The sequence below is a fragment of the Macaca fascicularis genome, chromosome 1, assembly GCF_037993035.2.
Source record: "Macaca fascicularis isolate 582-1 chromosome 1, T2T-MFA8v1.1".
Lineage (NCBI taxonomy): Eukaryota > Metazoa > Chordata > Mammalia > Primates > Cercopithecidae > Macaca > Macaca fascicularis.
The window spans coordinates 225,472,321-225,484,700 of record NC_088375.1 but is presented as its reverse complement, the minus strand read 5'-3'; the positions used below and the strand labels follow the sequence as shown (position 1 = coordinate 225,484,700).

At 53.7% G+C, this 12,380-nt stretch overlaps 1 protein-coding gene across 4 annotated transcripts in view; it reads left to right on the top strand.

The window, feature by feature from the left end:
* The window catches only part of SPSB1 (splA/ryanodine receptor domain and SOCS box containing 1), a 75,033-nt gene extending 68,683 nt beyond the window's left edge, over positions 1-6,350 (top strand). For all 4 annotated transcript variants that reach the window (XM_045381199.3, XM_045381184.3, XM_015442966.4 and 1 more), the window contains exon 3: positions 5,935-6,350. In XM_045381199.3, the coding sequence (XP_045237134.1) occupies positions 5,935-6,062 (128 nt within the window). In that variant the 3' untranslated portion in view covers positions 6,063-6,350. The remainder of the gene's footprint in view (positions 1-5,934) is intronic.
* Positions 6,351-12,380: the final 6,030 nt, after the last annotated feature.

The following is a 12,380-nucleotide window of genomic DNA, read 5'->3' as shown; positions in this document are numbered from 1 at the left end:
AGAAGCAGGGGCACTGAGTTCTTGACGTTTCCCCATGCGGTCTCCCCACTGCCCAGCCAGCTGGGGCCACAGGCCCCATGCTCTGATTCCTCCTCAAGGCTTGAGGCACAAGGCCTTGTGCTGAGGATGCAGCCAGAGAGGCTGCTGTGTCATCCTCCTTCTCTTTCCTGGGGGGCAGGAGTGGAGATGGCCATTGCTAAGTGGGGAGACACAGGGCCTGGCCTGTCCCCAGGCCTGCCCGCCACCCTCCCTGGAGATGTGGAAAGGCCTGTTTGCAAGCAGCAGGCTGGCAGGCAGTCCAGGGAGAGCCCCTGACCTCGCGGGTTCTCTGGCTCCACCCGCACTGCTTTGAAGACTCCCACTGAGGAGGCATCTTCCGTGCAGTTCCGCATTTTCGAATTTTCTTTAATGGCTCCCACATGGGTTTGCTGTGGTTTGTCGTGGTTGAAGGTTCAGGGAAGGTCAGCTCGTCTCCTCAAGATCAGCGCCTCCTCCCGGGTGCCTCCTTCCTGCCCTCCACTCCAGCCGGGCTCTGCAGGGAGCTACTCCTCAGGAGACTGATACCCCCGCCACCAGGGCTGGCTGGCCTGCCGGCCTGCGCGCCTGCCCTCCCTCCCTTCCTTCCTTCCATGTTGGGGAGGGGTCGTTCCAGACCCTATTCCCCACGGCCTCCAGAAAGTCTGGTCATATGAGGACCACAGGCTATCAGAGGTCAGGGGGGATAGGGGACCGAGGGTGTCTGATCACCTAGATGGATCTCAGGCGTCCTTCCCCAGTTGACAAGGACAAAGGCTCCACGTTGTGTTTGGCTGTGCTCTTTCGTAAGAACTGCTTAGTGTAGAGGAAAATACACACACAATCTATGACGGCCGCCCCACCCGTGACATTCTAGGATCCATGTCCTGGAGCATGGTCCCCACAAGCTGCTTGCAGGGCCAGCCACAGGAGCCATGACAGCTGTCAGTGAAGACAGTGCAGAAGCCGGGGCATTCTCTGATACGGAACGTTTTTCTTTGACCTCACCGTTCCGCAGCGCATTCATTCAGCCCATGAACTGGGCACAGCGCCACACTCTTGATGCTTGAATTGGGTTGAAATCTCTCAGGGAACGGCGAGACAGTCGTGGGCTCTGGGGCTGTGCATGTTCACGTTGGCCACCAGGTAGCCGTTTCTCACAGAAATGTGGAAGCTGGTGCACCGTCTCTTCCAGTTCCTCAGCCTTCTGCTCCCAGAAATAGCTCCTGATTGACTTCCTGATTTCTTTGCTGCTCATTCAGCATTGCACTCTCTCATTCAAAGAAACTATTTAAATGAATGAGCGCCTAAGCTTCCCGGGGATGGGCATAGCAGCCAGAGGCCCCAGGCCACAGGACAGGTGCCCACCCCCTCGGTGGATTTCAGCAGGCACCTGGCTGGAGCTGGGTGCAAAGCTGGCAGCCCCCAGTCAAGAGTGTGGAGGTTGGGGAGAACTCCCTGGTCCTGGTAGTGACCAGCTGGAACGGGGGCTGGGCATTTTTTCACGGCGCAAAGCCCACGTCTGTTTCTGTGGCCGTGCATTCTTGGTCTCTGCCCAGCCTTTGGAAAGCAGTCAGGCCGGGCCCCATGCGCCATCAGTTTCCTCCTGCAAGATCAAGGAGGCGTGACCTGTTTATGTACTTGAGGCCCCAGAGAATAGACCCATTCACAGGATGCCTGGGTGACTCTGGTCCTATTTTCAGCTCATAACGCATCACTGCAGCCATTCACTGTCGCTTCTGTAGCCCATCTTGGTGGATCCCATGACCCGTCCCTAACTGGTTTATTCAGTAGGATCCAGAGATGGCCAGGCTGTGGCAAGTCCTCCACCCCACACAGCTGCATTCACAGGGGATGGATTGCGCCAGCTGGAGGGCCTCATCCCTTTGGAGTCCATGGCTCTCAGACCTTGGACCCTTAACTCTCACCTCTCCAAGCCCATTTCCCCATCTGTAGGTTGGGGTCACAGTCCCCACCAGGCACACGACTGGTACCCCACAAGCCATGACTGGGGCTGGGGCTGCAGTGTCAGCCACTCAAGGTGCTGGATGGAGCTGGGGGCTCAGGGGCCTCTGCAGTTTAGAAACTTTTTTTTTTCTTTTCTTTTTTTGGAGACGGAGTCTCATTCTGTCGCCCAGGCTGTAGTGCAGTGGCGCGATCTCAGCTCACTGCAACCTGCGCCTCCCAGGTTCAAGCAATCCTCCTACCTCAAACTCCCAAGTAGCTGGGACTACAGCCTTGTACCACCATACCCGGCTAATTTTTGTATTTTTAGTAGAGATGAGGTTTTGCCACGTTGGCCAGGCTGGTCTCAAACTCCTGACCTTAGGTGATTGCCCACCTCGGCCTCCCAAAGTGCTGGGATTACAGGCATGAGCCACCACACCAGTCCTAGAAACACCGAGGGGGTGGGCACCTGTCCTGTGGCCTGGGGCCTCTGGCTGCTATGCCCATCCCCGGGAAGCTTAAGTGCTCATTCATTTAAATAGGTTGATTTGAAACCCATTACACCAAGAGGGTAGCGACAGAACTCGCTTTCAGCCCTCGCTGCTGCAGCCTGGCAGAGCTCTTGGGCCACATTCAGTGACTCTTGAAGCTTTCTCAGGTGCCTTCCAGCCACCACGGAGAACCCCTCCACCTTCCAGTAGGGGTGAGCCACATCCTCCTGGGAGGGAGCTCAGGGCAGCCCAGGCTCCTTGGCCCCGATGAAGGCCAGATGCAGGCGTGCTCTCAAGCAGAGAAGAGAACACACCTCCAAATTCCCCACTTCTCTGTGGGAAGACGCACTCCCGACCGCCAAGCCAGGCCAGGCCGAGGGCTGCGATAAGCACTTCTGGCCTTCAGAATCTTGGCTGCATGGGGCTTTGGGGAGAATCTGGTCTGGATTCCGTGTCTTACAGATGAGGAAACAAGTCCAGGCAGACAGAGGGATCTGCTCCAGGTCAGGGTCTGGAGTCACCAGGCTGGTGCTTCACCCGAGAGAAACCCAACCCTGTGAACCGCTGGGTGGGGGAACCCAGTCCTGCCCCATCCACGAGGGATCTGTGGGCTCCTGGACCTTAAAGGACCTGAGGTTATTTCGTTCCTCCTTTCATCTCCAAGCAGAGCTCCTCTTAATCATCCTAAGCTGGCCACGAAAGGCCCCTTTCAAAATTCTCCATTAAAAACACTGAACGTTTCAGTTCCTTGTCAGCAGCTGTGGCTGTGACCGTCCATGGAGGATGAAGAACAGTGGTCCCTCTTCTTTTTTTTGTTTATTTTTTCAGTTTGGGTTTTTGTTGTTGTTGTTGTTGTTGGTGGTGGTGGTGGTGGTGGTGGTGTTGGTTTTTCTGAGACGGAGTCTTGCTCTGTCACCCAGACTGGAGTGCAGTGGTGTGATCTCGGGTCACTGCAACCTCCACCTCCCAGGTTCAAGCGATTCTCCTGCCTCAGCCTCTCGAGTAGCTGGGATTACAGGCCCAGGCCACCATGCCTTGCTCATTTTTGTATACTAATTTTAGTGGAGACGAGGTTTCACTATGTTGGCCAGGCTGGTCTCAAACTCCTGACCTCAGGTAATCCGCTCACCTTGGCCTCCCAAAGTGCTGGGATTACAGGCGTGAGCAACCACACCTGGCCTCTTTTCATTTTTGAGACAAGGTCTCTGTTGCCCAGGCTGGAATATAGTGGCGCGATCACAGCTTACTGCAGCCTTGACCTTCTGGGCTCAACTGATCCTCTCGCCTCAGTCTCCCAAGTCCTGGCTCATTTTTATTTTCTGTAGCGATGAGGTCTCCCTATGTTGTTCAGGCTGGTCTCAAACTCCTGGGCTCAAGCAGTCTTCCGTCCTTCACCTCCCAAAGTGCTGGGATTACAGGTCTGAGCCACTGTGCCTGACCTGGTCCCTCTTCTTTTAAAGCTTGGGGTTTAGTAAATGCATTATCAAGCCTAAGCTTCATTCTTTTATTTTGTAACAGCTTTACTGAGCTATAAATCACATACCGTACAATTCACCCTTTAAAGTATCCAGTTCAGTGGCCTCTCATGTGGTGAGACCTGGGAAACAATTTTAGAACATTTTCATCACCCCAAAAAGAAAGCCTGTGCCCATAAGCAGCCTCTCTCCATTCTGCCATGCCCCACCCATAGTGTTTGGTCTTCAGTAATTGATTTTCATATTTTTGAGACACATTGGTGAATACTGAAGAACTTTAATCCACTTTTTACTGGTAGGATGGAGTTTTGTGGGTTCTTTTAGTTTTGGGGGCTGACTTTATTTTGCTCACAAAGGAGTCTCAAAGTCAAGGGGAGACCCTGGATGAAGCCTCAGATCCGTTGGTTTCAGGGCTTTCCATCTGCAGAACAGCATGGGCGGTCCCGTGAAGGTCCAGGTGTGCTTACTCGTACCTGGAAAGAGAGCAGAGAGGAGTCTGCCGTGGCGAAGCCGGTGAGCAGGGCCACGCAGGCTTCCAAGCTCAGGAACCTTGGAAGGCATGAGTTTCAGACTCCCGAGATCTGAAGCTGCCGGCTCATCTGAGGTGCAGCTGAATGAACACAGCCTCCTTTGTAGGAAGGCAAGGCTGGGCGCTCTGGGAACGCAGGACGGAGGTGCCCAGGAGGCTGCAGCTGCAAGCGCTCTGTAACCCTGGGGCTTGAGGCAGCTCTGCCCAAGTTCCCCTGGCTGTGAGAGGGCCCCATGTGCCTGAGGCAGTTGTGGGGAGAAGGCCGAGGCAGCTCTGGGGGATCAGCTGAAGCTGGGCTGGCATTTCCAGTTTCCTGAGGCCTGAGCTTGGCCTGGACCCTCGGCCTCACTGTCAGACGGAAACACAGACACCCGGGGTTTCTCTGGCTCCGTGTGGCACAGAAATGACGCCTTCAGTCCATGGGGCCAGCCAGGCCTGTCACGTGTGATTCAACACAGGGTTTGCCATGTCTTCATTTGCAGCACGGTTAGTGGCTAAGGGCATGGACACTGGGCCCAGGCTGCCTGGATTCAGATCCCAGCTCTTAACCCTTGGCACACTGGGTGTCCTCTCTGTGCCTGTGTGTCCTCAGTTCTTTTTTCTTTTTTTGGACAGAGTCTCGCTCTGTCACCCAGTTTAGAGTGCAGTGGTGCGATCTCAGCCCACTGCAACCTCCGCCTCCAGGTTCAAGCGATTCTCCTGTCTCAGCCTCCTGAGTAGCTGGGGTTACAGGCGCGTACCACCACGCCCAGCTAATTTTTGTATTTGCAGTAGAGACGGGGCTTCACCATATTGGCCAGGCTGGTCTCGAACTCCTGGCCTCAAGTGATCCACCCACCTCGGCCTCCCAAAGTGCTGGGATTGCAGGCATGAGCTACCATGCCCAGCTGGCCTTCAGCTTTAAAATAGAGGTGAGAACGGTATCTGAGAGCAGCTGGTAACAGAAAATGATTCCCTTCCTGAAGCCTGCGTGGGGTCCAGTGCTGGGGCTGCGTGCCGGGAAGAGCTGGCTTCCATGTGCTGCGACCCACAGGCTCCAACAGCGGCTGCTGGCCTGGACAGGCAGAGTCACCAGTGGGGAAGAGCAGGGATGGCCTGGGTTCGACACCTAGCTCCATCTCCTGCCAGCAGGGCGACCCCTGGCAAGTCATTTAGACTCTGTCCCTCAGTTTCCTCATCTGCAAAATGGGGATGAAGGTAATGGTGTCTGTGACTATTAAGCCATTCATAAGAAACCACTGGGAGGATTCAATGAGTGTTAGCAGAGGGCTTGCCCAGGTGCCCAGCCCAGGGTGGGCTCCTGTTGGTAGCTATTCACATGCTAAATTTAAAATGAAAATCAAAGCACTGCATTTTTAATTGTTTCTTTACTGATTTGAATGAATACTAATCAGTGATAATATTGCTGCCGTGGTTAGCGCTGTTTGCTGAACGCCCACCCAAGCTGCGCTGACCCGCAGTTTCTCTGTCTCCGTAGCCGAGCCGCTGCCGCTCATGGATTTGTGCCGCCGCTCGGTGCGCCTGGCCCTGGGGAAGGAGCGCCTGGGGGAGATCCACACGCTGCCGCTGCCGGCTTCCCTCAAGGCCTACCTCCTCTACCAGTGATGTTCGCCATCGGACCGCCAGCACGACAGCCACCTGGTGCCACCTCACTGAGCCACCCGCTGCTGGGGCCGCCATACCCTGCGCCTTGGACCGGCATCCACAGCCATGGACAGAGGTCCCTGGTCTTCCCTCATCCTCCGTGGCTGCCTCCATGGGACAAGGACCGATTCCAACACAGGCTCCTCTTTCCCCCTTCCCGACATCAGCAGAAGGCAGCGTCCCTGCATGCCGTCCATATACAACCCCTCTTTGAGAAAAGACACAGAGAATAAACTTCTACGAAAGCCCTACGTTGAGCTCCAATCTGCTCTCGGGGTGGGACGGGTGCTCCCCACATCTCTGGGAGAAGGCTGCAGCCACCTGGGGTCCCAGGGTGGTGGGGGTGGCAGGTGGTGCCACAGCTCTGAGAGCAGATACCAGGGGTACTAAGAGGTGCTTAGACAAGGGCTGGTGCCCCGCCATGGGTGCCCAGCCCAGTAGGGCCATGCCATGACAGATAAAGCTCAGGACGTCAGAAACTCACCATGGACCCCAAAGCAGAAACCAAGGACCGTCCACAGGCAAATAAGCACCCAGCATCCCTCCCAGCTGTTGGTGCCCCATACCCTGTATTTATTCTTTTAACAATAACAAAAGCCATTTATTTATTCCATCTAGAAAGGAAACCTTGTTTCAGTCCCCTCTCTCTGGCTGTTCTGTTACTTTCCTCCCACCTGTGCCCTCCCTGGGATGTGTATGCCTTGCCCGCCCTCCCTGGGCACATGTGCACACGTGCCCAGGCACAAGTGTGTCTTTGGGTCCCTTGCCCTGCAGTTTCCAGAGAGCTCTGCTCCAAGTTCCCTAGCAGGCCCTTCAGGGAGGAAGAGCCTCACATGCAGTCTGGGTGTCTTCGGGGGCCCATCTGGAAGGGCTGCAGCAATTCCCCTGGGTCTCCAGGTAGCCAGTTAACTCTTGGGCTCAGGCATCCTTGCACATGGTTGCATTTCTTTAGTCTTCTGTGGGTCTTTTGGTGTGAGTTTGATTTTGCTTTTGCTTTTCTAGCTGAGTTTTCCCAAGTACATCCTCAGAAGCTCTGGGTGTACCAGAGGACCCCCGGAACTAAGAAGGGAGGGCGAGTGGGTCTCCATTCCCTGAGAAGCTAGGGGCAGAGTCAAGCCTCACAGAAGCCAGCGCAGGTCTCTGCTCAGCACCCCAGCTGGGGCTCCGGGCCCAGGGAAACAGCCCCAGTTGATCCCAACCCCTCTCAGAGCCTCAAGAGGGGTGGCTCGGCTGCCGGCAAGAGAGGGGTGCTCTGTCCCTGGCAACCCCTCCACGTTGCATACCCCAGCACCTGCCACCGCCTTTGCCATTTCTTTGAGCTTGAAGTTAACTCTCTTAAGAGTCTAACTTTGGTTCATTTCTGCACAGGTACAATAGATGACTTTATTTGTTTAAAATGTTTAATATATATACATACATATATATATATTTGTCTGTAAGAATTATGTTTTAAACAGCTGCTGTAGAGTACCTTTTTTTAAGTAAATCTTCCAGTGGAGTATATTTTTTAAAGCACAAAATTGGTGCCAAGACTGGGTGAGAAATGTACATTACCCCCTTATTATTTTGAGGTTTTTGTTTTTTTTTTTCCAGGGCAGGGGACCTTATCTGTAAGACTTTCAAAGATTTTCCTCCCTCCTGTTTCAGGTGGGTCACATTCTGGTGAATGTTTCCCTTGTACAGATACCAGCTTATGGCCTTGACTCAGCCGTCCCCACGGATGCTGGGTGACCCTCTAGTTCTCTCTGCATCTCCCACCCCCTGACGCCCTGGGACCCTCGACCCCACCCTTCTTTCCTACCAGCCCAGAGCCTTGTGGCTTGTACAGTTTTGAAACTCCCATTCTATTTTATGATGGTTGGTAATAGTCAGTAACCTAATAAAGGAACGTTTGTTAAAATATCAAACCATTTTTGAGTTCCTTGTTTGTGCCTCGGGGGAGGGGAAGAGACACGGCTGACCCCTCCTGGGTCCAGCCAGCTCCACGGCCCACAGTTTTCAGCAGATGATGGGCCAACTCCCTACCACCCCTTGGCAGAGGGTGAGATGCCAGGTGAAGCCCCAGAGAAGGAGGAGGAGAGTCCTGGAGGGGGGACCCCAGAACAGCCTCATCCCCATTTCAGAAGTTCCTCAGCCTGGCAGCCCAAGCTGCGGAAACTTGCTGAGCCTAACAGAAAGTGATTCTGTGCCTTCGTGGGCACAGCAGGTTGGTTTGTGGGGCTGTAGAACTTGAGTTGACTGTGGGCTTTTTAGGAGCAGAGTGTGAGCCATTGTGGGCGTCCTCAGAGTCTAGGGTCTAGGGGAAGGAGCAGGTCCTTCATTCATCTTTGTGTCCCCTGAGGCCGAGTGCACGGTGAGGTTTGCTGAACAGTTGCAGAGTGAACTTGTTTTGCTAGCCACGTGGGCAGAGCCCCCAACAGAAAGGACAGGAAACTCTGGCTTATTTAGGGGATCAATGGGTGATAAAATGACAGTCAAGAAATTTACTAAGATGTGATCCCATGTCACGGCTAGTTTCCAAAGAGTTAGCAAGAGCACATTCAGCTTGCGGTGGGGACGCTTCATTCTCCAGGCGTGCTGGGTCCTGATAGTGCCGTGAAAAGTGCCTGACCTGAGGGCCTAAGATTCCTGGGCCCAAAGACCCATGTTCCTTTCTCTAAGAGCCTCCTGACCAGCTGTCTTTAGACCACACACATCAGCAGCATCTGGGAGGGGATTGAGAAAATGCAGATTCCAGGGTCCCACCTGAGATGTTCCAAGTCAACACTTCTAGGGCCAGGCCCAGGAATATGCATTTCCTGAACTCCCTAGGTGGCCGTGCCTAAGAGAGTTTGGACACCACTATTTGTGACAGTGTCAGCTGTTTTGCAGAGTTGCTGGGTAGAGGGAAATCATTCCATGGTGTCGGTGGGTTGGCCCAATGAGGAGCGTATGCGCTTCTGAGTCAGACCTGGATTCAAATAACTGGCTTTGTGGCCTTGGATGAGCCTCTGGAACACAGCAGTCACTGTAGTGTTGTAGCACTGTAGTGTAGTACCTGTCTCACAGGAAGATAGCAAGGGTAAGATAAGGCTCTCTGAACAGGACCTGGTGTCTTAGCAAGTGTGCAAACGAATGCTTTAAAAGCTCCTGCATTTCTGGAAAATTGCAGTTTCTGGGTTGCGACTTTGTCTTTAAGAATGGACCAGATGTTTGGGCATGGTGGCTCATGCCTGTAATCCCAGCACTTTTGGGATGCCAAGGCGGGTGGATCATGAGGTCAAGAGATGGAGACCATCCTGGCCAACATGGTGAAACCCCGTCTCTACTAAAAATACAAAAATTAGCTAGGCATGGTGGCGCGTGCCTGTAGTCCCAGCTGCTCAGGAGGCTAAGGCAGGAAAATGGCATGAACCCGGGAGGCGGAGGCTCCAGTGAGCCGAGATCACACCACTGCACTCCAGCCTGGGCGACACAGTGAGACTCTGTCCCCTCCAAAAAAAGAATGGACCAGACATTCCTAAACCAACTTCCTGATAATGATCTTTCTTCCCAGGTAAAGTCTCCAAAGGTCAAGGTAGGTATTGGGAAGAGGGACCCCTAGATGCGTTTCCCAGATGCGGTTGTAGGAAAGGGTGGTCTAAAATGATTTTCAGGTTGGAGTTCATGTCTGGGTTGCAGTTGGAACTCCGCTTCCTTTGAAGGGGGCGGCAGGGGAGGAGTGGGGTTGGGGTCAGGCACTGGGGGCGGGGGAGGCACAGGGAAAATCAGGGCCCTTGTGCTGCCAGGAGACTTCTCGGGGAGCAGCGTTTTGTGCCGAAGGGAGTGGGATTAATAAAACCATCTGTGCAGGCTTGGCCCATGTGGTTGTAATTAATCCCCTGCCTTCAAGCAGGTAGCAGACTCTCAGGGCTTGGCCATAGATGGGAAGAGTCCTCCCGTCCCCACCCTTCAGCACGCAGCTTCCCTCCCGCCTTCTCCACTCCTCAACGAGATGAGGAATGTGGAATTTACTGAACCATAAACTATGCCGGGGGAGCTGGGGAGGGGGCCGAAGACAGAGCAATTAGTTCATGCTCCAGTCCAGACACCCAAACATGGTTGGATTCCAGCTGCAAGGAATATTTGAAATAAATGAGCTGCCCAGGGCCAGGAGTTTGCTGTGTTTTCTGTACGGGGCCATGGCAACCAGGGAGGAAATCGTGAGCTAGGGACTGGGCTCTAGAGTCAACAAATGATGTCCTGGCCCAGCAAACGCAGAGGAAGCCGCTCATGGCTCTCCTCGGGTTTCTCAGGATTCAGCTGCTGGCAGGCAGGACTCGGGCTGACCATCTCCCTGGTGCACTCAGACTGTGGTGTTCTCTCCTGGGTTCTGATTTTTTTTTTTTTCTGGTAAGAAAAGAGAAAACGAACTCTTCTCTGGAACCTTTCTTCCTGGGCCAGAGAACAGCTGCTGTTGTTGCTGCCGGGCTGATAATGATTTTCCTGGGTAGAGGAATATGCTCCGTGGGAAAGCTCAGGCTGAGGCAGCTAGCTAGACAGAGGTGGCACTGACCTTGTGCAGGGTTGTCTTCCCACCCCACCCCAATCGCAGCCTCTACTGGGTCTGCTTTATAGGCAGGAGAGGCAAAGGTCTCCTCCAGCTCCCTTCCCCGGTGGCGTTTGGAGGTGAACCTTCGAGCTGCCCCCAAGGATGTGTCTTACAAATGCATGTGAGTACCAGGACCTAATTGGGGATTTCACCCTGAAGTTCACAGATGCTCCCTGCATCTGAATCACCCGGGGGAACCTGGGCGGGGGGGTGGGGGGGAAGCAAAATCTTGGTAAGCTTGATATGCGATAGGATGGGCCTGAGAATAGGCATCTTTGAACACCCATAGATAAATCAGTTAACATTGCTCTGAAGGTTTCTGGGGTCCCAGCGTTACGTGCAGCATTGCATCCATGCAGAGTTGCATGCAGAGCTGCACCTATGCAGACCTCTCTGCTGTATCCTCATGGTCCTTCAGGGTCCTGCCAGGGGCTGAGACCCACAGAAGCTTGGAGACCACGGGTATAAAAGATTCTGTTCGAGTGGCCCTCCCAGCTCTCTCTGCTCTGTGTCTCAGAGCACAGGCACTCCGAGAGCTACAGATCAATGCATCAATGCCAGGCACAAAAACTTCTCACCCAGGCACAAAAGTGCTCGTCTTAGGAATGAACAAAGTAGATCCAAGGGAGAAATACTGGAGTCCAGGTAGGGAAACCTTGAGCTCTAGCCTTTAGCCTGTTTCCCCAAGGAAATTAGACTCTGGAAAGCTGAACCAGGAGCTTGGAGACAACATTCGGGTCTACAAGCCACGGCCGACGCAAGACCCTTCCAGCAGGGCCATCCCCACGGGAACCGCTCAAGGGTATTTCCCACAACCTCAGCACAGCATGTAGGGACAAGGGCCTCGTCAACCCAGCTATGTGCCTCTCGGAGTATGTCTTCCTCTCGCTTTACAGCCTAAGAAGCAAACATTTTAATCCTGGGCCCTACCTTTCGCAAGATGTTCAGCTTTGCCAATGATTTCTGTTAAGCAAAGTGGGGCCGCCAGGGTTTCTGATGCCTACAGGTGGAGTCAACTCCAGTGGAAAGGGAACCCCACCTTCCAGGCTGGCCATGTGTGGAGACTGAGTGACTGGGGAGAAGGGGCCTGGCTTCAAGACTGACGCCCGGCTTCCTCCTTCCTGTCCAGGATGCTAACTTTAAAGCCTGGAGCCTTGGCGTCTCCATCTGTGAAATGGGAACAGTACTTTCCTCCCAGCAGGGCCACTGAGACCCATATGCTTAGGGCTGGGCACATCAGGGCCTGAGCCCAGGGTATTCCTATCTCTCCCTTTGATTTGTAATTAAGGTGAAATTCACATAATATCAAATTCACTGTTTTGAAGTGCGCACATCAGTGTGGCGTGTAGTGCATTCGCAATGTTGCGCAACTGTCACCTCTATCTAGTTCAAAACATTATCATCACCCCCAATGGGTACCTCACACCCATTAGGCAGCCATTCCTCATTCCGCTCCCCCAGGCCCTGGCAACCACTAATCTACTTTCTGTCTCGATTTGCCTATTCTGGACATTTCTTATCAATGGTATCAAACAATAGGTGACCCTCTGGGTCTGGCGTCTTTCATTGCCAATTGGCTTTTTAAGGAGCTGCTCCCTGGCCCCTCCCCCGTGACTTCCCTGTGTCTTCGTTTCCTTATTTCATCAAATGGGAGAACGTTTTCCTCTTCTTAGGGTTGTGAGAATTAAGCAAGCCATGTATGTAAAGTG